Consider the following 22,793-nt stretch of genomic DNA (forward strand, 5'->3'; position numbering starts at 1 on the left):
CAGCGCCCAGGACACACTAAGTGATCAGGAAACATTTGTCGGGTGCGTTACTGAAGATGGAAGAGTGGGGCGTGAGGATGGCGGTGATGGGCGGGGCTGTACAGTGTTAGGACTGTATCCCCACACTCTTCCCGCCTGTCCCCAGTGTCCTGCTGGGAATGTGGTCGTGGTCCTCACCCCCCTCCTAACTAAGCGATCAGCCTCTGAAGCCCTTGACCTAAGATTTGAGAGGAGGTGCCATGGCACCGAGGCATCAGGCAGGGACACACTGATTTGTATCCCCAGAAAGACGGGCTTTCAAGCATCCCACCAGCTCCCATCATTACTCTTATTAACAACTAGAAATAACTAGGTCTTCATGGTAATATGAAGAAGTGAAAATGCACTCACATCTAGATTCAAGATAAATCACAAAAGGTACATTATTAAAAGTAATATTATATAAGTAAACTAGAAAAAATGTCAAAACTAAGGAAGAAGGGGGGAAAATCACCATTTATTTACCAATATTATCATCACATTTGTCTGTTAATTGCTCACCAAGGTCCCTGCACAGCAGAGACAGTCTGCAGTGTTGATGACACTCTCAGAAGTGGCATCGTCTGCACAAATCGGTAGTCAGCATGAAAATCACGTAGGCGACTTTTACCATAAGTGCTGTGTTTCAATTTCGTGAAAGCAAGGAATACGTTTTAGCTGAAAGCAAATAAATTGTTCCTAAAGGATGGCCACATCATATCACTTACTATGCACCAGAAACTTTTAAGAGCATTTTGCTTTTATTTACTCATTTGATCCTCAGCATCTTTGAGATGATTGCTGCTAGTGTCCCCACTTTGCAGAAAAAGTGACTGAGTCCAGGCAAGGCAAAGAAGCTGCCCCACAGTCAGGACTCCACCCCAGGCAGGCTGCGCCCTTACCTACCCCAATGCCCTGCCTTCGGAGGCTGCCTGTCCTGTTCAGGAGAAATTGAGAATCCAAACTTGTTCCTATGGTTCAAGAGGGTGTCCAGACCGAGCCCCAAAGCTGCCGGTGATGAACTGTTAAGTTCCCACACGTTTGGATTCTCAGTCTCACCAAAGAGCTTCTGGGGGCATCACACCTCTTCCTACCACATCTCTGACGTGGAGGTGCCTGACTTCTCTTGGACAAGGAAGAAGGCAGAGTCCAGCCCCCTTAAGGAGCTCAGACTCGAAGAGGAAACTTTGATGTGTTCCCTGAGCCAGTCACTGACAGTGTCATTTTCAGGCTCCTCGTCCACATCATTCTCCAAGTGGTGGCGACCTCCAGACCCTGCAGCCCTTCTCTGCTCTGCAAGGTGCAACATGGACAGGAAAAGTCTTTGAGCCCAGAAAAGAAAGAAAAAAGCAAAACTGAGCTCATGAATTGGCCCTTTTTCTCCAGCTGTGTGTCTTAAACACGTTGATGTTTTTGAGGCTCCATTTCTTCCTCTGGAAAGCAGAGGGAAAGACTGTCGTGGCAGGAGGCAGCAGTGGGCGCGATGGGTCTGGCTCGTGGCGGGCACTCAGCCAACAGCAAGAGTGTGTGACGGTCTCTACCTCTGTGTCTAGGAAATGCCTCTTTAAAGGTACTTATGGAAAACTACAGCTTTCTGCCAAAGTTTACAGTTTAGCTGTGGCTGAAAGATTTTCTCCGATGAGAAAATCAAATAACCGTGTATGCAGTAACAAAGGTGGTGTAGACTAAGTGTGGAAGCAAGGAGTGGAATCCCTCGCTGGAGACCTGGGTGGTTTTCCTGGAGAGAGCAGGATTTTATATCAACTTAGGAGATTTGGAAAGTCCCGAGAAAGGGGGGAGGGCGTGGGTGGGAGATGCTGAGAAGCTGACAGATGCAAACAGAGGACCCAGAACACAAAGTGACACGCGGCCCAGGGGTGACAGGCTGCCAATGCCAGCTGAGTCGGGACTTCAGTTTATATGTAGTTGAGCCAGTTCCAGATTTTAAGGGGATGAAAAGTGAAATGTTTTAGGAAGACTAATTTGGCAGGAAGTTTCAGGAAGGCTAATTAGGAGGTTACTAAAGAATATCCAATTAAGAGACAATAAATAAAAAAGAAAAGATTTTTTGAAAGACTTGATGAGATGTGAAGTCACCAGTTTACTTTCTGATTGTTAAAGCGTATCTCAGATTTTGTGAGCGGTAACAGAACCATCCCAGAAATAGATAAGAGTGCAGGAGGAGCCACTTTGGGAAGGAGCAGGATGTGTGGTTTTCTATACATTTGCTTGAGGGACAATCTGAATGAAGCGCCTGAAGGAAAATGGAAATGTAAGCGTTTACTCTTGTTGTTATTGTAAACTGTTTTTATCATGATGATGGTGATGGCGAGTCATTGGTATAACCTCAAATTTAAAACACCAGCAGCGCAAACCCCTCAGTTATGGAAAGCCTTTGCTGCGATTAAAAGGAGGTGGAGGGGAGGGCTGGGAGGCGGGGGATGTCGCCACATCCTGGTAACTGCTCTGTAAGGTGCGTGATGGCGAAATGAGGTGTTGCTGGGAGAAGGCCTCACAGCCAACCAACAAGAAGCCTCAGGGGGTGTCATTACTTAGAATTAAGCCTGTGTCCATACCTTGATTTGGTCAAAGTAGAGGAAACAGATTAGCACTCAGTAAACTAGTAGGAGATTGAAGTCTGATCTATGAGCAATGCACTCTTCCCCGGGCAGTGATCTCCTAGCCAAGCCAGTGATTGGGGAGCAGGGACCTGCAGCAAAGGGAAGTGGACGAAGGTGAAGGGTACTTCTTCTGGTCCGGGTGAGGGCTGAGGTGACACCTGACGTTCGTCTCTGCTTACTGAAATATTCACGTCCACCCTATTTGGTGTCTCCCTCTCCTGGGCAATAAGAGAAATAAGAACTCTTTTTTTTTTTTTTTTTTTTTTTTCACTTTCTTTTGCCATGCTCCAGTTCGGTGGACCCCAAATGCCATTACTGCGTAGGGAGCTTGTCTCAATTAGTTAGGAGCCCCATCCCCAGAGATCCTTTTTCGGGGTGTCCACAGTGAGGCCTAGGAGTCCAGGTTGCTGGCAAGCCTCCAGGGGTTCCCAGGGGGCATGGAGTGACTGAACCAATCTGCTCTGGCAGGCAGGCAAGGATCCCTGCCCTCCAGCCTTCTTTAGCACGAGCAGCTCTACGTGTGCCTGTTTTATTTGTCTTCCCTCCTGCCAAAGATTTGTTTGAATACAGATTTTCAGCACCTTACCGGGAATCGGTCAGTGATTCATCTTAAGTTAACCTTCACCTTCTGATTAGCACTGTTTTTCTTCAACAAGGTCATAAAACAATTGGTCAGAAGCCCATCATTGAGTTATAATCACATCACCTCCTTCAACAGTCATTTCTTGGTCATATTCTACGTGTCAGGGACCGTGCGAGGTACCGGAGATTCTACAAAGAACAAGAAAGATCAGACCTCTGCAGGCAGATTCTAGTGCAAGAGAGGTAGAAGGGGGTGGAAACCAACAACGTAGAAGTAAATACATTCATCTCATATTGTGCTAAGTGCTGTGAGAAAAATAAGGATAGCTCAGTGGGAGAACATCTCAGAGGGGAAAGTGATTTAGACAAGGTGGACAGGGACCGCCTCCCCACAGAGGTGACTTTCTGAGAGCCACTAGGCATGCTGGCTGTTACTCAAAAGCCTGAATAACATAGTGATGAAAAGTGGTCAGAGAAGTGCAAAACTGGGAGTAACAATGAACTGGAAGGTGAGACGAGGAGGGTCGTGGGGATGATGGAGGTGAGGCAGGCTCCAGCGATGGCAAGGTCTGTGCAACACAGAGAACACTTCTATGAGAGGCGAGGTGGTCAAGGAGCAGTCACAACACATAAGGACAAGAGTGGACACCGAGAGTCTGAGCCAGGAGCTAAAGTCTTCAGTGCATCAAGCAGAAAGATCGGGGGAAAGGCAGATGGCAGCAGGAGGGGAGGGAAAGGGATGCTGAGCAGGACGCCTGTGCGCATGTGCGGCAGGGAGGCAGGCGGTTTTGCTGGGGGCGAGTCCTGGAAGCCGTGATGATGAGGCCCCAGGAAATAGCTCCCTGTCTTCTGGCCTGAGGGTCACGTGGTTGGAAAAAGTGAAGCTTCATCTGTTCGAAAAAGTGCAAGGGAAGCAGAGTCTCCGGGGCCAATCAGGTTTCATCAGAGAAAGTCATGGGAAACAAACATTCCAGAAGTCCATTCCAGAAGATTAAAGGGGAATTTGATGACCGCAAGCGGAAGGTCCAGAGGGCACACAGTGGAAGGCTGTTTTTGTTTTTGTTTTTATTAGCGAGGCAGGGAGATAATCAATAGGGTCATATGTAGAAACACAAATTACAGCCTGGGTAATAATGGACAACCGGGGAAACGAGATTCACTAGGTCACTGGGATGAAGTGCTGTTGCGGCAACTACTAGGACTAGACAATGATAATCGCAAGCGTTTTGTTCTAGCTGTAGTTGTTGAAGAAACAGCAGCAGAAATACGGCGGCAGTTTGACTTCAGGACTATGCTAAGCACTTCCCACGCATTCTAGCAGTAACCCCGTGATCTGTCAAACCTCAAGTCAAATTTCATATGACACGTGAACACCTTCTGGGCGACAAGTTGTTGATCAGAGTAAAGAGGGATTCAAGGCTTCAGAGTCCTCCTGGCAGTCTCTGAGAAGACAGCAGACCAATGGTTTTAGAGTTGAAACCCTGAAGAGTTGGCTCAGTGGAGTGAAGGATGTAGGCAGCTGTTTGGTGGGGCTGTGCCAGTTGGGCCATAGTGATCAGGGATTACACAGTGTTCTTCCACTAGGAAGAAGCACTTCTCCTTAAAACTCACCTGGTGGGAGGACCGTGATGCCTGGAGGTGCCTCCCACACACAGTGCTCTTTTGCTCAATTTGCCAGAAAATTCCTAATCATCCTTGAAGACTTAATTCAGTTCATACATGCATTCCTTCATGTAACAAATATTTGAGAGCAATTGCTATAGACAGTAGAATTGTGGAAAGGATGTAGTCAGATGGAGAGCCGATGATAAATCAGGTGATTCATCCCACCGACAAGAGAACTAAATTCTCATCCTGCATTGGGCAGTTTTATTTAGCAGGACATCAAGGAGACCTTTCTGGACTCCTTAGTCATTCTTCACTTGGGAATGAGGGATGGTCTTGTACGTGAATGAAATTATATGATAGTATGACTATAGTTATGAAACGACTGTGATAAATGAGCTTAGAAAAATAAAACGCTTTCTAAGGGAAACAGATAAATATATTACGCTTTGCAAGTGCTTGGAAACTTGAAGTGGTCATCAGAATTTTAAATTGGCCTTGCTTCAATTTTAAGTTGTAATTTACAACGTGGAACTGTTCTGGACATTACAGAATGCCTCCCCAAAACAACAAAAATTTCAGTCCAAATACAGCTACTTTTTGTATCTACATTCAAATGCACTAAGTAACACACTTCTTAATAGCTGAAGAATCACTGACCTACAGAATGATGGAGTTACATTCTATTGCATTATAGGCAAAGCTAAGATAGAAGATCCCTTTTCCTTTCCACCTTGTGAATTTTTCTTTTTTTGGCATTTTGTAAGATTATGTAATTGATTGCTATGGATGCAAAGACAATACAAAAACAATAGCAAACTCACTGTGATCAGAGATTCAAAGGAGTAACTAGTAGTTTTATCCCAATAATGTTCAGATAATTTAGTATGAGAAAAATCCATTAATGTAATGCATCATGTTAACATTAAATGAATAGCATAATAGTAACCCAAATATACATAATGTAAAATGTGAAGCTTTGATTCAAAACAATGCATGGATTCCATTTTTCATCGTTACATTTTCTGTGAAGATGCTTACTGCAAAATGTATATTCCACATGCTTTGCTAATTTGTTCTGGCAGCTTACGTGAAATGTACTCTCCTCAATAACATTCTTTTTCTGTTTCTAAGTATAGTCGATCTACAGATAGCATTTTAAAACAAGTATGTTAATTTCCTTATCAATATACCCACATTTGTGAATGTGCCTTCAACATCTCTCCTTCTGTATTTTAACAGAACCCCAAGTCCCACATGCCCAGGGATCGCAAGGAGAAAACAGAAAATCTCCTACTCCACTCTGAGAAGCCCACTCGGGTCTTAACGGAGACCAGCCACCCACAAGGTGAGGCACGAGCCTTGAGTAGGACCACAGGGTCACCAACAGTTAAGTTGACTGAAAGACATCAAGGGACTAATACCCTTTTCAGGAAGTTCAGCGAAATGAAGTGGCCAATGGATGTTCGCCCTTTAAACAAAAGCTTAGTCAGTGATGGCAAATGGAAGAGAGCTGATGCAACTCAAGAAAAACGCCGGTCTTTCCTTCAGGAATTTTGCAAGAAATATGGCGGGGTGAGTCGCCCTCAGTCACATCTTTTTCACATGGTATCCAGGATCTATGTGGAAGACAAACACAAAATCTTATATTGTGAAGTGCCGAAAGCTGGCTGTTCCAACTGGAAGAGAGTTCTGATGGTACTCAGTGGCTTGGCTCCCTCTGCGGACAACATCTCTCATGATGCTGTTCACTATGGGAAGCATTTGAAAAAGCTCGACAGCTTTGACTTAAAAGGGATTCATATTCGTTTAAACACCTACACCAAAGCTGTGTTTGTTCGTGATCCCATGGAAAGGTTAGTGTCAGCATTTAGGGACAAATTTGAACACCCCAATAGTTACTACCATCCTGTGTTTGGGAAGGCAATTATAAAGAAATATCGGCCGAATGCCTGTGAGGAAGCATTAAATAATGGCTCTGGAGTCAAATTCAAAGAGTTCATTCACTATTTGCTGGATTCGCACCGTCCAGTAGGCATGGACATCCACTGGGAAAAGGTCAGCAAACTCTGCTATCCGTGTTTGATCAGCTATGATTTTGTCGGAAAATTTGAAACTTTGGAAGAAGATGCCAATTACTTTTTACAGCTGATTGGAGCTCCAAAAGAGCTGAAATTTCCCAACTTTAAGGATCGACACGCTTCTGATAGAAGAACCAATGCTCAGGTGGTGAGACAGTATTTAAAGGATCTGACTCAAACTGAGAGACAATTAATCTATGACTTTTATTCCTTGGACTACTTGATGTTTAATTATACAACTCCGTTTTTGTAGGTTGCGTTCATTTTCTAACATCCTGTACTTGCGTCGTGATGAGGGCCTGAAATCAGCTAGCTGTAATTTTCCTATAGTTCTCTGTATGAGAGAAATTCAACCAAGTGCTGTTGTCTTGATTTAATGACGATGTCTACCAAATAGTATGAAACCAACTGGCACAAAGTTATAGGAAAATTACCTAACAGAGACCTGCAGACAACTCCAGTTGCTCTAAAATGTTTGGAAAAGAGCCACTTTTGCGGTATGGATTGTGTTATAGAAGCAGTAACCTAGCCAGCTGCTACGTGAGCTACAGCAGCCTCGTGCAGCTCTAGGAAGGGGGGTCTGAAATAGCATGAGCGTGTGTCTCCATTCTGGGCTGTGTTGTCTGAAGTGCATGGAGATACTGTTAGCAGTTTGCGGCATATGAATCAAATATCGGATGGCTTTCTTAGACCCTTGGAAATCTTTCTATCAGCTGTAATGATAAACAAATTTCAAAATGGTATTTTGGACCTGAGCATTTTACTTTAGATTGGAAGGCATCATATGATTTACAATATGAGAATATAGCAGAAAAACCAGATGAGGCTGTGGCTTTTAATACTCAACAGCCAATTAAAAAAAAAGCACCACATGCTAAGATCAAAGCAACAAAGGCAACCTTCCTGTTCCAGAAAAACTTCAGGGAATTAATTGTGTCTTCTTCTGAGCTCTCTTTGCAGAGAGAAAATGAACATAACTTCACTTCTGAAGCAGGCGGTGGAGAAGTTTAAGCCCCATTGGATAGAAATGTGCTCCTAATTCTGGTTTAATGGGGGGGGGGGGGGGCGGGAACTTGTTTCAGGATGGAATGATCATCAAAAACGAAAGTTGCTAGTCTGCATATAGACCTCAAACGATAACAAAGTTTTGTAAGAGCATTCATTATTTGAATCAAAGCATCACGTGCATGGCTTTATGTGGGAAATATACTCAAAGAATAGCTTTTGTTTTCAGTCTAATTATTCGGCTTGGGAATGCTTTTTTAAAAACGAATATACCACTTCAAAGATAGGTTATGTTCTAGAGAATAAACATAACAAGACCCCCTAGAAAAGTTTTTTAATAGGCTTATGCATATACAAATTAAGGTCTTTTCTTTTCAAGTTTAACGATTCTCTATTTAACAGAGTCAAGTATGATTGCATTCAGATATTAAATCAGAGTCTCTGGAAAATACGATCATGTGTCACCCCTATGAAAAGTTGCAATGCATTTGGGGAATTTTTTTTCCAAGGGATCCTAAATTCGAAGATGCATTTCGATGGGAAATGCACTTGAACTGGTCAGCGGTTACTCTGAGTTAAGCAAACCCCACATTCAAGCCCTGTTAAATGCGTTTCTGGAATATGTTCTTCTCAAGCTACCATTTTTTCTTGTCAGTAAGTATTCAGTGATGGCTCTCAAAGAAAAGTATTAATATTTGAATATTAATAGACCAAGATAGTTACAGTCGCCCTTACTTCATTTTGATTTTCCATTTCATGGCTGAGTTTTCCTGAATTGCTTCATTCTTCACACACTTTACCCCGTCCCGTCTGTCTCCCAAGGAGTGAGTGACTAACTACAACAGGCCGCCGGATCGTAAGTATTAAACCTTCCACAACCAAACTTTTACTACTGTTCCACCCCATTTACTCTTCCCTCTAAACTACGCACTTAAGCTGCGCTCTCTGTTTCTAAGGAGTTTTACTCTGGTGTAATCTAAATCGTGTCATTTAAATTTTGCCGTACCGTGTAGAGCGGATTCCTAGTAACTCAGAGACATTGAACTTCTCTTTTTATGGAGAAAGAGAGAGAAAGAATAAAAACGTGCCAAGAAGCCTGACAGTTTATTCTTCAACTACACAAAACCGGTTTGAGATGGAATCTGCTACAAAGGATAGAGGCGGTTTTCTCAAAGTTACTCCTGAAACCATGAAAGGAACAAACGACCTTTCTTTTCATAACTTTGGAAAGAAACAAAAAGTGGAAACAAGGGTCCTGTCTGTCTTATTAGCATCTCTAATGCACTTGAGAGAATAGACTATGTCTACATGCACAATCATATATGTAACCAATCGTGCATACATATGTCTGATCAATGATATGTCCATATCTGTGATTGTCTGGCATCAGTGGTAGAGAAAAGGGGTGAGAGGAAGAAAATGGTACAAAATTCTCCCTGTCAAAGCTGTTCTATCCCTTATGCTGTAACAGCTCCTCTCCTGACCCTCTCTTCAGAGCCTGTGTAACCATCGGGGGCCCCTCAGTCATCCTTTCCCTAAGCAGACTCTCTGATGCCAACCGGCATCCTGTGCGGTTGTGTTCCGGGGGCCAGGTACATTTTCATGGAGGAAGAACACACTTTTATGTACCTGTTCTTCCTTTTAAATGACGTCTTTTCATCTTAGGGCCAAAGATACCACATTCATCCTGGATTCTTTGGAATTTTAAGTACATTTCCCATTTATCTCGCCTGAATTACTCTGCTTTGCAGACTGGCTCACTTTGACCTTTGGCATTTCTGCCTGTGTATAAACGCCAAGCGTGAGCATCACTGTCCCACTGGACAGTCACAGTTTCTTGGATTTCATTCCCTAAAGGCAAGTGACCACATCGAGACCCATCTTCCAGATGTGCAGTGTCCCCAGCTGACAGTAGCATGCTTTCGGTGTAATTATAAGTCCTCTAATTAAACCCTAAGGATCTGACTTTCTTTCACAGACAGCAGTGACACCCTGGGAAGGCCCCTCCACTCTGTTATTCTCCTGTCTGGAATTACTATTTGGGTAACAAGTTGGCAATGAAACCCCAAACCACAGTTATTTAACCTGGGGAACTACCTATGGAGACGTGTTCTTGTGATTGTGCCCAGAAACTGCCACAAACTTCAACATAAACGTATGCACAGGACACCCAACTGTCTGATTTTTGACATGGTGTGTTTGGAAATACCCAGTAAGCCAGTGGAAATGTGGGCCACTTGCTAATTCTCCAACTTCATGGTGTATAAAATATTCTCTAGCAATTCAGCAACCACCTGGACACCACATGTAACTACAAAGAGGAAAAAAAGACGGTTTCACTGTTTTCATGAATAATTACTCTTAAAATGGTGTTATCTCCTTAACACTGCACATTAGTGCTTAGCTGAGGGGATACGTAAGCAGACGCAGAGACTTTTGAATCATAGTGTTCCCTTTGAAGACGTCACTTGCTGAATTAGTAGAAGTTGGAATTAGTAGGCTGGGGCTGTAATAAACATCTCCCTACCCTGAATTCTCACTTGGCCCCTTGGAGCGACTTTAAAACTCTAAGCCTTCTTGGAAGATGGCGAAGCAGAAACTTTGCCCGTGGCTAACATTCCCCAAAGTGCCCTGGTATTTGAAGAACGGTTGGCCGAGGCATTTGATAGTAGCTCAGCCACCTGAGGACCTTCGACCAAGACCAACATAGTTTAGTCCTACCTTTGGGGTCACTCCGTCTCAATTTCAATCATATTCTTTACAATAATATTCACGATTATAGCTAGCAGTTACTCAATGCTGAAGTGCTTTTCAGGCATTAATTTATTTCATCTCCATAGTCACACTAAGTTAGAGGGTGTTATACGCACCGCCATCACCACCCCATATTCAATAAAGGAAGTTAAAGCAGAGGGTGGCTGCGTAACTTGCCTAGAGAGACTCAGCTGGTAATTAGGCAGGGAAATGAACCCGAGCAGCAAGTACCACGACCACACTCTCTTCTTAGAATGCTATAAACGTAACAACTTACTTCTGCTTTCTCTTACCTATATTTAGAACAGCCAAAGGCAAGAAATGTATGTTGGCATCTTGAAACTTTTTTGACATTTCAGATCAGCTTAACCCTTTATTCTTGCTGAGTTCAACTGACAGTTTCAAAGATTTTATAAAAAATTAGACTTCCTCTCCTCCTTTTCTTTCTTTTTTTTTTTTTTTCTTAATCCCTAGTTGATCATAAGACACAGAGTTTTTAAAAAGAGAGGGAAAAGTCTTTGGAACAAATTTAGCTTAATGAAAACAAAATATCATTTGGACGAGAGAGTCGGGGTGGCTGCAGGAGAGGGCAAGGTCAAGGGGAATGTAGTCCAAGAGGGAGGGAGTCCCACCAGTTCTCCGCACGTGGGCACTTGGTGTTGAAGATGGTCGCAGCTCAGCAAGTCAGCCAAAGTGAGAACTCCACGACTACACTTAGAAACTAAGCAATGGCTCTCATCTCTTTTTCCCAAGTTCCCATCCCCAGTACTAGTTCAGTAGTTAGATAACCCTCAACTAACTCAGGAAGGCTGTAGTAAAGAATAGAGGAGCAGTTAGACTTAAACCAACTGAAATAGACCACGGAAAAAATCAAATTAAATACGTGCTCAGCCAGAAGAAGACAGACTTCCTCAGCCTGCGAGGTCCTCTATCTGAGGAAGGCCAGCTCTGAGTTCAACATCATTCGTCCATTCTGCATCATTTAATGCTCTGAATTGCCTGGTTGCTCCCATCTTAATCCTTCATGAGAATCTTCTTCTTCCAGGCAAATGTATTCAAATCTATTTAAGCAATTATTTTTTTCTCATCTCTAAGCTTCTGCTCAACTCTTATCTCCTATTTGAAATACTCTCTCCTCTCTATCTGGACGTTCATTTCATGGTAACTCACCAAGCAATCTTTTTCGATTATTCAGTTTTGAAATCTCATCTCTTCAGGTGCTCTCTTAACAATGGAAGAAGACAGAATGACCTCCTAATGTGACACGCATCACCTTCTTCTCTTGCTAATAAACACAGGCGTTCCTTCCCTACCTTTTGGTCCTTTGCTTCATTAATCATTTGTTCATTTGCTCTGTCACTCTTTATATGCATACAAAATCTCTATTGTCACTGGAATATGTCTTAGGTGGAAAGAAACTGTGTCTGTTTCATTCGCTTTGCACAGTTTCTAGCAAAGCACTGCATGGAAAGAAAGAGTTCCTTTAATAAAAGTTTTCCTGATGTCATGTAAAGGCTCCTCTACTGCATCTCTTAGTGGATCGTGTGTATATTTCTGCCTTGTGACTTTCGGATGTCTGTAGGATCTGTGGATCTAAAGAGAAGGCTCCAGAGCAGGGCAACTGGGGGAAGGGATCCAAGCCACATGCCTTTTCTATCCTAACAGTCACACCTTAGTGTAGCTGTGAACACAGCAGTCTTGGACATTCCTAGGATGATGTATTTGTTCATGAAGTTTTGGGAGGAAATGGTGAAAAAAAAAATGCATGATTCTGGTCAATATGAGAGCCATTTACTGAGCACCTACTGGATAACAGACACTGGAAAAACACTTCATGTACATTCACTTAACAGCATGAACAGTATGTCTAATCCATTCCCCAGAATAGGCGAGTGAAGCATTACTCCATCCATCAGTTTATAAGTGAGAAAACTGAGGGTCAGAGAGGTTTAATGGCACCCCCCAGAGCCAGGTGCCTGCCAGGGTCTCTCTGGCTCCAAAGCTGAGACCATGTACTGGCTGCCTACAGGCCACGTCTGGCCACAGATGTCTGGTCTGACCTACAAAGCGTTTTATTCCGTATTTGAATTCATCAGCAACATTTAAAAATTGGGACTCTTTATCAATGATAGGGAATTTCTGTTACTCTGCATCCTACCTGCCTAACTGAAAACAGGCAGAGTCAAGGTCGGCCCCTTTAGATGAGGTCAGAGATCTCTCCTGTTCATGCTCTCCACCCAGCTGTCATCACACATCCGCTTACCTGGCTGACCCCTGAGTGTCCCACTTTGCCACCCCTGCTCTGAAATGTGTGTTCTTTCATCCACCAAACTTCCAAAGGAAAAGCGACTTCTGAACATTTTCTTTGTCTAGATGTGTGTTGTGCAGTCCGTGAGGTTGTCACATTCTGGGTTTTCTTACCCTCGCTCGAAATGCTGCTTGTTCTCTGGTCTTATGCCCAGTGGGATGGCCAACCAATATTTCATTGTTTGAAGAAATCTCTTTTGACCAACAACTCACATGTTGGGAGAAATCCAGCCCCTTTCTTTGGCATCCTTCTGTCTTAGCCACTGGGTCCCCCGGCAACACATTCCTTTCATCCCCTTCAGCAGAGATGAGTCATTCTCCCATGCCCTTGGAGCCTCGGTGTCTAGAGATGAAAACTGGTTCCCATAAATCCATCCAGGCTGTTATTCCATAACCTTTCTTGAAAAACTCACTCCTGTTTTGAAGGTGGACCCACTCATCCTCAACTCTGAAAACTGCCTGTTTCCCAGATGTCTCTGAGCATCTCCCTATCCAGCTCATAACACTCCTCTCCACTTCCTTCCTGCAATTATCCTGGGTGACTTTAGCCTTCCCAAGGACACCCCACTATCTTTGCTTCTCAGTGCTTCAACCCCTCTTTCTCCCACTTCAACACTTGGAGAGCTGGAGAAAACCGAAACACAGCCATGGGAAGCACTAACCATGACTCTTGTCCCCAGAGAGCAGAAAAGCTTTTCATCATCATCCTGGGATAAGTCTTATATACAACAAAGTTTGAGCGCCACTTACGTATGTATGATTTTTTTTTAAATCCTAGTCGATTATAGGTAATAATCAAACTTGCTCCTTTCATTCCGTTGCTCTCTTAAAAGTGAAAAACTCTCAACTCAGAGATGGATCAGCAGGTGGTGGTACCAAAATCTTGCATGGGATTTTGACCAGTGCTAAAGCAGAAACTTGGCATCTGAGTCTGCCAACTGCACAAACTAGAGCTGAAACAAAGTGAGCTATGGGGACGGCCCTGGGCACTGCCCAAACCTTTTGAAAGCTTTTGGGATGAAATGGGGAAATGGAAACTTTCCCTGGTTGAAACACAAAAGACAAATGTGTACTGAAGGCACTTTTGGCAACTTCACGTCACACTGAACAAATTGAAGACAGTGTGAATTTCTCCCATAAAAAAATAGCCATTTTCAAATTGACATAAGATGATTGAAAATGGAAAATATTTGCTATGTGGTTTATTAGTGTGAAAGCAAGTGCCCCAGGAAATATTTTGCAATTTAACTGAAATGGTAAGAATGTACATTTCATGGACTTCATTAAACAATTTGTCTCTCCTTTCCTTCCTAATAGGTTGAACCATATGACATTGCCAACACCTGACCATTTCTGGCATACAAACACAGCCCGTTCCTGTTTCCACTCTTAGTTCTACTGCTGTCTACCCAGTTCTAGCCACACCACATTCACTGGACTATTAGAAATAGCCTCTGGAAAAAGCCCTACCCCCCACCACCACCATCCTTTCCCTTTGCTCTTCTCTTTTTTCTCCCCTTTTTTCCTTTTTAAACTTTTGATTGTGGTAAAATACACATAACCTAAGTTACCGTCTTAACTTTTCAAGGGGCATTAAGTATGTCCACGTGGTTAGGCAACCATCATCACTGTCCATCTCCAGAACTCTTTTTATTGTGCAGAACTAAAACTTCATACCCATTCTTCTTTAAATAACTTCCCCTTTCCCTTCCTCCAGTCCCCGGTAACCACATTCTACTCTCGGTCTCCATAAATGTGGCTACTCTCAGTACCTCATGTAAGTGGAATCATACAGTATTTGTCCTTTTGTGACTGGTTTATCTCATTTATCACGATATCCTCAGGGCTCACCCATGTTGTAGACATATCAGAGTTTCCTTCCTTCTGAAACTGAGTAATATTCCACTCTACATATAACTTCTCCCTTTAATCCACTCTGCGCGCTTTGAAAATAAACTTCCTACATCATCGTTCTGCTCCCAGGTTCTCACTGCCTGGCTTTAAGGCTCTCGACAATGTAACTTTTATCCAATATCACCCAGTAACGGCATCAAGCCCATTATGATCCATCCAGATTGAACCATTACATTCTTTGAAAATAGCCTTGCTCTTCTGCCTACTTTGTTCCTACTATTCGCGCTGCCTGAAGTGACCCTTTCTTCTCTCTCCTTAACGGCCCCCTCACATGCCCCCTCCAATGTGATGCTGCCTCCCCCCCCAACATCACCCCTTCCTCTCCCCACCCCCACGACTATCCCTCACTCAGCCCACTGCACCCACTCTGCCTGGGGAATCTCTTCCCTTTTCCTTGCCATAACTCCACCCATAGACTAATGGCTCGCAATCTCTTTCTCCAGCCCACACGTCTGCAGCAGACCTTTGCTCAGATTTCCAGCTTCCTGCTGGACCTCTTCACCGAAGTGGCCCATTGGCACTTCCAGCTCCTCATGACTAAAGTTGAACTCATCATCTAACCCCCAAACCTGCTTTTTCTATATTTGATGTCATCTCCATCCATCTGCTCTGTCTCCCACGACAGGAGCCGAGGAGTCAAGCCAGACTTCTCCCCGTGCGGACTCCCCGCAGCCAAGGAAAGGCCACTGCCTTCACCACCCACATTCTTCTCAAGCTTCTCCTCCCCTCCCGTCCATGCAGTTACTCTCCTGGTTCAAACCCTCAGCCTGTCTTGCGTGCAATGCTGCAGTCCTTTCTGACCATTCTCCCACTCTGGTTCTGCTCGGCGCCACCCTCCACACTGCCAGTCTTCACACTGCGGTGAGAGCCCCAGCCTGGTGTTACTGGGAAGCACACTGCTCTGCTGGGGAAGAGCCCAGGCTTGTCATCACCAAGAGCTGGGTTGGAATTCCACATCTTCAACCTTCAACCTTTGGGACAGCTCCAATTTGTTTAACTTCTCCAAGTGCTAGTTTTCTCATATCGAAAATGAGGAGAGCAGTACCTCCCTTGTCAGGTTATTAGGAAAATTATGTAAAGTGTTTAATAAATGCTCAATAAATTTGGGGGGGGGGGTAATTAGGTTTGTTTGTTTAGTTGATGGAGGTACTGGGGATTGAACCCAGGACCTCGTGCATGCTAGGCATGCACTCTACCACTGAGCTATACCCCCAACCCAAGTACTTAAATTATAACTACTGTTGTTATCCCATGAGACCCTGTGCATGTCTCTCTCTTTGCTCTGAGAGAATTCTAATCATTTCTGTATGCAACTGGCCCCCCAGTTCGCTGAATTCCTTCTCTTGTTCATCTCTGTAATGGCAGAGAAGGTACTCATTAAATATTTTTTGAAGAAATGAACACAGGACCGAGTCTCACACACCCACCCCAACGTTCACTTAGCCCTGTGTCCTTCCCTTACAACACATTATAACTTGTAAAATAACAGTATGAAAATGGGCCTTAACTTTTCTGTTAGATTCTAAGCTACCTGAGGGCAGAAACTGCATGTCTTGCTCAATAAATAGACATCTATTTGAGTCTTGGATTTTCAAGCGTTGATTATTTTTAATAAGATAATCATTTAAAACGGTGGGTTTCCTAACCACCACGTAGAAACAAGCAAGAAAAACCGGTCACGCCATCCATCCTCAGCTCCCTTCTTTCCGTTAGCCCCGCGCCCTGACCAGGCTGGACCAGGATCGCCTCAGAGAAGCACGCTGCTCCCCGTCGCAGGGCCTTGCGGAGGGCGAGTCTCTGAGCCTGGGACACCCGGGGCCAGTCTTCAGAACGTCATCGGTCTTCAGAAGAGCCTTTCCTGGCCAGCCCCCTCCCCACCCAGGCCAGGTCGGATCATTTGTAGCCACTTTTCCAAAGTTACACGTTCCCACGGGAAAAGGAGACAGTTCCGTGTGTCGGGGACAGTCTCTGTCACATTTCTTGCTTTTTCTTCAGTGCCAAGTCTGTAGTTGACACTCTCTCAGCAAAGTCATATCGTAGAACTGATTGGACCTAGCTCTGGGTTTCAGGCTCCCTCCTTCACAGGACACTGGCAGGTGCTGGACGAACAAGGATGACACACCAGAGCGACTTGACGACTGAAGTCTTAAAGCTTCAGGTAACAGAAGGCAGGACCGTATCTCAGGTTTGTTCCATAGAAAAGACTGGGAAGATTAAAAGGTGACCTCTTCGTCGACCAAGAGCGCTGACGGCTCTAATTTACCCTGGGGGTAACATGGCGGAGGAACTCTTCCAAAAACTGAAACAGGCAGGAGATGGGTCTGAGAACAACTTTGTCAGCTCCCGCCAATGGCCAGTGGGCCATCCAGTTCCGAAGCCCCGTGTTGCTGAATGTCTGACAAGCCGCGTCCACTTCTGGTGCAGAGTTCGTACAGCTAGTATCATTCACATTTCTGTAGCCTTTCAGATGATGGTGTCTTGGGTCCCTCCATATTAACTTTCGCTTGGACCCAATAGCTTACAGACCTGGAAAAGTCTGGGTATTTTCCCAAAGGCACAGGTACCCTAACAAAGAATGCAAAGTCCCTTTTTGAAAAGAATGTGGGGCTGTTTACCACCTTTTCTTCTCATAGTTTTAGAAAACCCTTGTTCAAGGGGATGAGGTCTTTTTTTTTCAAGCAAGGAGCTCAGCGCGTAAACATCTGACCTCTGGCTTGTGGATTTTGATCTAGTGAAAGCATTCTTCCCCTTCAAGAGGAAAGACAGAAAAGATCAAACACAGATCAGTTTCACACAGAAGAGAGAGAATATTCACCATCTTGCCCCAGGGCTGTGTTAATTCTGTGCCTTTTGTTGGAGTCGGCTGCACAGAGTCCTTGATTATCTTGACCTTCTGCCAGTCATCACCTTAGCTCTCTGTGCTGATAACACCAGGTTAATTTGCCCTGTAGAACAGGAAATGGCCAAGATCCCCCGATGTCCCAGGAAGATACAAGTGGGCAACAGCGTGGGGGATAAACCCCACGGAAATGTCCGAGTCTCTCACATCCACAAGGGTTTGGGGCGGTAAACAGTCGGGGAGGTGCGGGGCACTCCTTCTGTGGGAAATGACACGTTATTGCACTTTGCGCCGCCTGCCACTAAGAGGCTTAGTTCAAGGGCTGCCTCTTTGGATTTTAGAGGCAGCAAATACTGTGCTCGGGGGTCCTGGTCTAACTCATGGGGTGAGACACTCAGAAGACTGCCTGTTCAGTTGAGGTTCAGACCAAGAGAGGACTCTGAAGGAAGTTCAGGCTAGCTGCCCCGCCGCCTGGCCACATGACCCAGCATGTCTGATGGTACCGGATGTGCCTGTGATGGGTAAAGACGCATCACATCAAGAGACCAGACGGACCAGGGACATTGTGTAGTCACTGGGAAGGAGCAGATCAGAGCAGTGCCCTGCCCCAGAGGTCGGGCTGACTGCCAGAAGGGCACGCGACTGGCTCCGTACGCTCAGTTAACCTGGAAAGGGGACGGGAAAGGAGCAGAAATCCACAAGACTGAGCATTCAACAGGAGTCTAGCTCATCCAAAAGAAACTATTTAAATTCACCTCGACAGGGGCTTAAACTCTGAAAAGACTGAATATTGAAGCAGAAAACAAATATTTCTAAGACTGAGATAATACTCATTATTGAGCAAAGTTTTCCTACTAGCCATCAGGACAGGGCCTCCAATAGGACCAGAGAAGCCCCTAGGGAAAGCAGTCATTGTTTGAATAAATTTATAAAACTAAAAAAAAAAGTATGTTCATCGTTACCAGGGGTTATTTCCACGTAATGGAATTATGGATGGTTTCTATTATCTTTTCAGGCTTATCTGAATGTTGTTAATTTTTTATAATAAAGAATCATTATTTTAATAATCAGAAAATATGTGGTGATATCATATTACCTGAAACATAATGTTCACATTTCTGAGCCTGGTGGAAAAACGCCCCTCCCTCTGCCCAGTTCCACCTCCTCATCTTTCTTTCCCACCCCCTGAACCTCATCACCAACTGATTCCCAAGGCCCCCCAGGCCAAGTTTGCTGAGAATTTTGACAATTTCTAGCAAAATATGCACCACGGTCTTAAATGGAGAAACAGACCCCTGTAGCAAAGGACAGGCCAAAGCTCATACAACATTTGTATTCTCCCCAAAACATCTATACATAAAAAGACATCAGCATTTTCAAAAGCTCACTTGATTAGCTAATATTTGAAACAATAAAATCACAGCATAATAATAAAAAAAAAACTAGCAACTTCTTAATACATCATGTAATACAGTAGCCACTTAGCCACATGGTGGCCATTGGGTACTTACAATGGGGCTAGTAAAACTGAGACATTGAATTTTCTATTTTATTTCATTTTAATTAGTTTAAAATTAAAACCTGTTACTCAGTTCAGTTATTGGAAATTTTTAAAGTCTGTTTGTGAATCTCCTCTTTTGAATTAAATATTACGATACCTGAAGACCAGCCAAGTACAGTCATCGCTCAGCATCTCCTGGGGATTGGTTCCAGGACGCACTGTGGATACCAAAATCCATGGACACTCAAGCCCCATAGCTGCCCTCGGTACCCGAGGTTCCACATCCAGGGATTCAGCCAACTCCGTGAACGTTTCATTGAAAAAGACTCATGTAAAAGTGGACTTGCATAGTTCAAATCTGTTGTTTTCAGGGGTCAGTTGTATTTGTAATGAAAATTTAGCTCCCAAACGGAGAGAGACTGTAAGTATACAGTACTTATAAAATTTAAACATTTAGTAAGAAAAAAAATGTAAAGTGTTTCATTCCTAATTGTTTACATTGATTTCCTGTTGAAGTCATAATATTTTACATATATCGGATTAAATAAAGTGCAGTATTATTAAGCTTACCTATTGTTTTTACTGTTTGCTTGTAGCTACTAGAAATGTTTAATTCTATGTGGCTGACATTATAGATTTGTTAATGGAGGTAGTGGGGACTGAACCCAGGACCCTGTGCGTGCCGAGCCTCTTCTCTACCACTGAGCTGACACTGTATTTCCACTGGACCTCTACCCCCGTCCTGACATTGTGTCTCTACTGGACAATGCCAACTGCAAGCTTGTTGCGGCAGAATTAAACATAGAATAATTTTGTTTACTTTTGACTGTTGCTATAGGTCTATGTAAAATCCTTCCAAATCCCAACTGGATATTATTCTTTTGCTTGAAAATTGTCTCTTATAAATGCTATAATCTCCAAGCTTCCTGGCCAGGTGTCTGTAGTGATGAGCTGATTAAACACTTGGGAGGAGTGCGTACTTATGAGGGGTATGATTAAGTTACTGCAATGTCATTGCGATGACATTTCTTTAAACCTAGAAAGGTCTGCCTTTCTTTCAAAGCCAGGCCAGTGGAAAGCGGCTCCAGGCATTGGGTACTTTTGTGCTGAAACTAACAGTACTTTTATTTTCTATTTGCCGTAACGACTTGATCCTCTTTGTCTTGGCTTTGTGGCAAAGGGTTGAACAAATAAAATTTCCCAGAGGTCCCTTTTTTAACTCTTAACAAAGCCCTAGCAAGTGCTTCTGTGTCTTATTCACAGCAATGGTTTTTGCTTTTCAATGAAAAAGTAAAACGGGGAATAGTTTCCAGAGCTTTCAGAACTTTTTCCATTGAAATGCAAACACTCCTCTGGCGCCTCTGAAAATTCTGAGAAATTGTTGGGTTTTGGCGATGTTTCCAGAAAACCTGGCATTCTTCTCCTGTTCATGTCTGGTTGAAGGCCTTCTCTTTTCAAGGACATTCAAGTAAAGTCAGCAGTTGACCATCTCTTGCAGGGCAAACTCTCAACTTGAACGCTAAACAAAAGGGCAACTTTTTCATTCCCAGTTTGGGATTGTGACCAGTAAACCTTGCAACCCTACCTCGTCACAATTTCTCTCCAAATGCAGCTTGGCTTCCTAACATGCACCCTTCTCCTTAACCCTGTCGGTGAACTACCCTGGAGGCAGCGTTTGCAGTGACTAGGTACACACCCAAACAGAGGTCATGTGTATGTTGTAAAGAGAATGATGGATACTGCCTTGCATTTCTTGGATTCTCTAGTGCAGCCATCCTAACTGGCCTAAAAATTGCCTGTCCACAATTTTTATCATGCCACACAGCCCACGTATCATTGTCAAATGAAGCCACCCATCTTTTCTGTCTTCATTTCCTCGGTACAAGTATTCTGAGTGGGTAAACCAAGAAAACAATTGCCAAGCGTTCAATTAACACATGATCAGGTTCTGATCTGATGTAGAATCAGCTCGGCTACGTCCTCCTTATTTACTGTCTGTCATAGACAACCTTGAGCCTGTTAGGCCATTGGGTAACGGTAATCCAAAAGATGATGTGTTAGTCACTCTGCTACGTGAACAGGAATCATGTCTGGCTCTTCTTTTGCGGCTCATAGATTAAGCTCTGTGGATACTTGTTTAATGATTATGGCTGAAGAGAGAGTTGCTCTAACAGCTCCTAGCATGTTGGAGGAACAAACAGGGAAATTCACGCTAAGGTAGAAAACAAGATCTCATCTGACGGAGCCAAAAGTGGCTGCCGCATGTGGAAGAAGAGCCAGAAAAAAACTAAAAGATAAGCTCCCTTCCACCAGATGCCGCGCAACCTTCTGATTTAGTAATTCATCTTCAATTTCTATACTCTCCAACTATCAGATACTTATGTATTGCACCAAAACCCCAATGAAAATTTTTTATAAAAAATTCTGTTATCAAATAGAGTTAAAAAACACAACTCTCTCCGTTTATCAACAAACCTCTCTGGGACTCTGTTTCATCTTCTGAAAAGTAAGAAAATTGGACTAGATACCCACATTGCAGTAATTCTATAAATCTGAGCCATGGACCTTTAGTTACTGCAGTCCGAAGTAAAGCTTTGCAAGCCTGCGGCCCAAAATAAAATCAAAAGATCAGTACTAGTTTTTAACAACCAAACTGACATATATCAGCAATAATGATCTTCTTAAAAATGCAAACTTTTTTTTAAAATGGAAGACAAGATCAAAATAAGGGTCACTTTTAGCTGTTAGTCAATCAGTACAGTTGACACTCCCGGACTCCTCCTTCCAACCATCCCATCCCCGCCGACTCCCCATTCCAGTCCACAGAAATATTTTTCAGAAACATCTTTTGGACACTTTTATAGGCTCTGGGCTATGGCTTTATTGGGGTTCAAACTTGAGACTGTAACTAAAGTTCTAGTATTAACAGCAATGTTCCTGAATACAGATTTTTAAATGGTAGTACATTGAAGAATCCAAATTACTTTAAAATGATCACTTGCAAGACAAAACTTGTCTGGAAACTAGCCACACAGTGCAATGGAGTTCCCTTTTATTTCACTCACACGCACATATACCCACACACACGAAATCTTTCCATGTTAAGCTAAGCTTTCCAGACACGAGGACTAGAGAGATGAGCAGAGGCTACCAGTGTTCAATGTCATGTTCTCAAAAATGTATCAGTTTTAGTACTTATCACTAGGAGGAAAAAAAACATATTTTTCTTACAAGTGAGAGACTGTCCATGGAAGTATATAACACATTAGTCAGAAAATGATTTTAAGCTGGGAAATAAGATTTCGAGTAGGTGACCTATATATGTAAAGAATGAAAACTCTTTAAAAGCCATTTGCTGAATTCTTACAATCTTCCAGGCAATCAAATTGACAAAAGAATCAGTGCAATCACATCGGTACCAATATTGGGGAAAGAATCTCCTTGGTTAAATCATACATTCACTCAATTTTTATCACTCTGCCAACACATTTTCTATTGAGAAAGCCATCTTGGAGTTCCACCGTGTGGCACAGAATGGTCTAGAAGGTCATGGGATCCCAGGTAGA

General features: G+C 43.5%; 1 protein-coding gene across 2 annotated transcripts in view; it reads left to right on the plus strand.

Annotated features, from left to right (window-relative positions):
• The window catches only part of CHST9 (carbohydrate sulfotransferase 9), a 185,093-nt gene extending 177,146 nt beyond the window's left edge, over positions 1-7,947 (plus strand). For both annotated transcript variants that reach the window (XM_031439022.2, XM_031439024.2), the window contains one exon: positions 6,069-7,947. In XM_031439022.2, coding sequence (XP_031294882.1) covers positions 6,069-7,160 — 1,092 coding nt within the window. In that variant the 3' untranslated portion in view covers positions 7,161-7,947. The remainder of the gene's footprint in view (positions 1-6,068) is intronic.
• The last annotated feature ends 14,846 nt before the right edge of the window (positions 7,948-22,793 follow it).

This window comes from Camelus dromedarius, chromosome 32 (assembly GCF_036321535.1).
Source record: "Camelus dromedarius isolate mCamDro1 chromosome 32, mCamDro1.pat, whole genome shotgun sequence".
NCBI lineage: Eukaryota > Metazoa > Chordata > Mammalia > Artiodactyla > Camelidae > Camelus > Camelus dromedarius.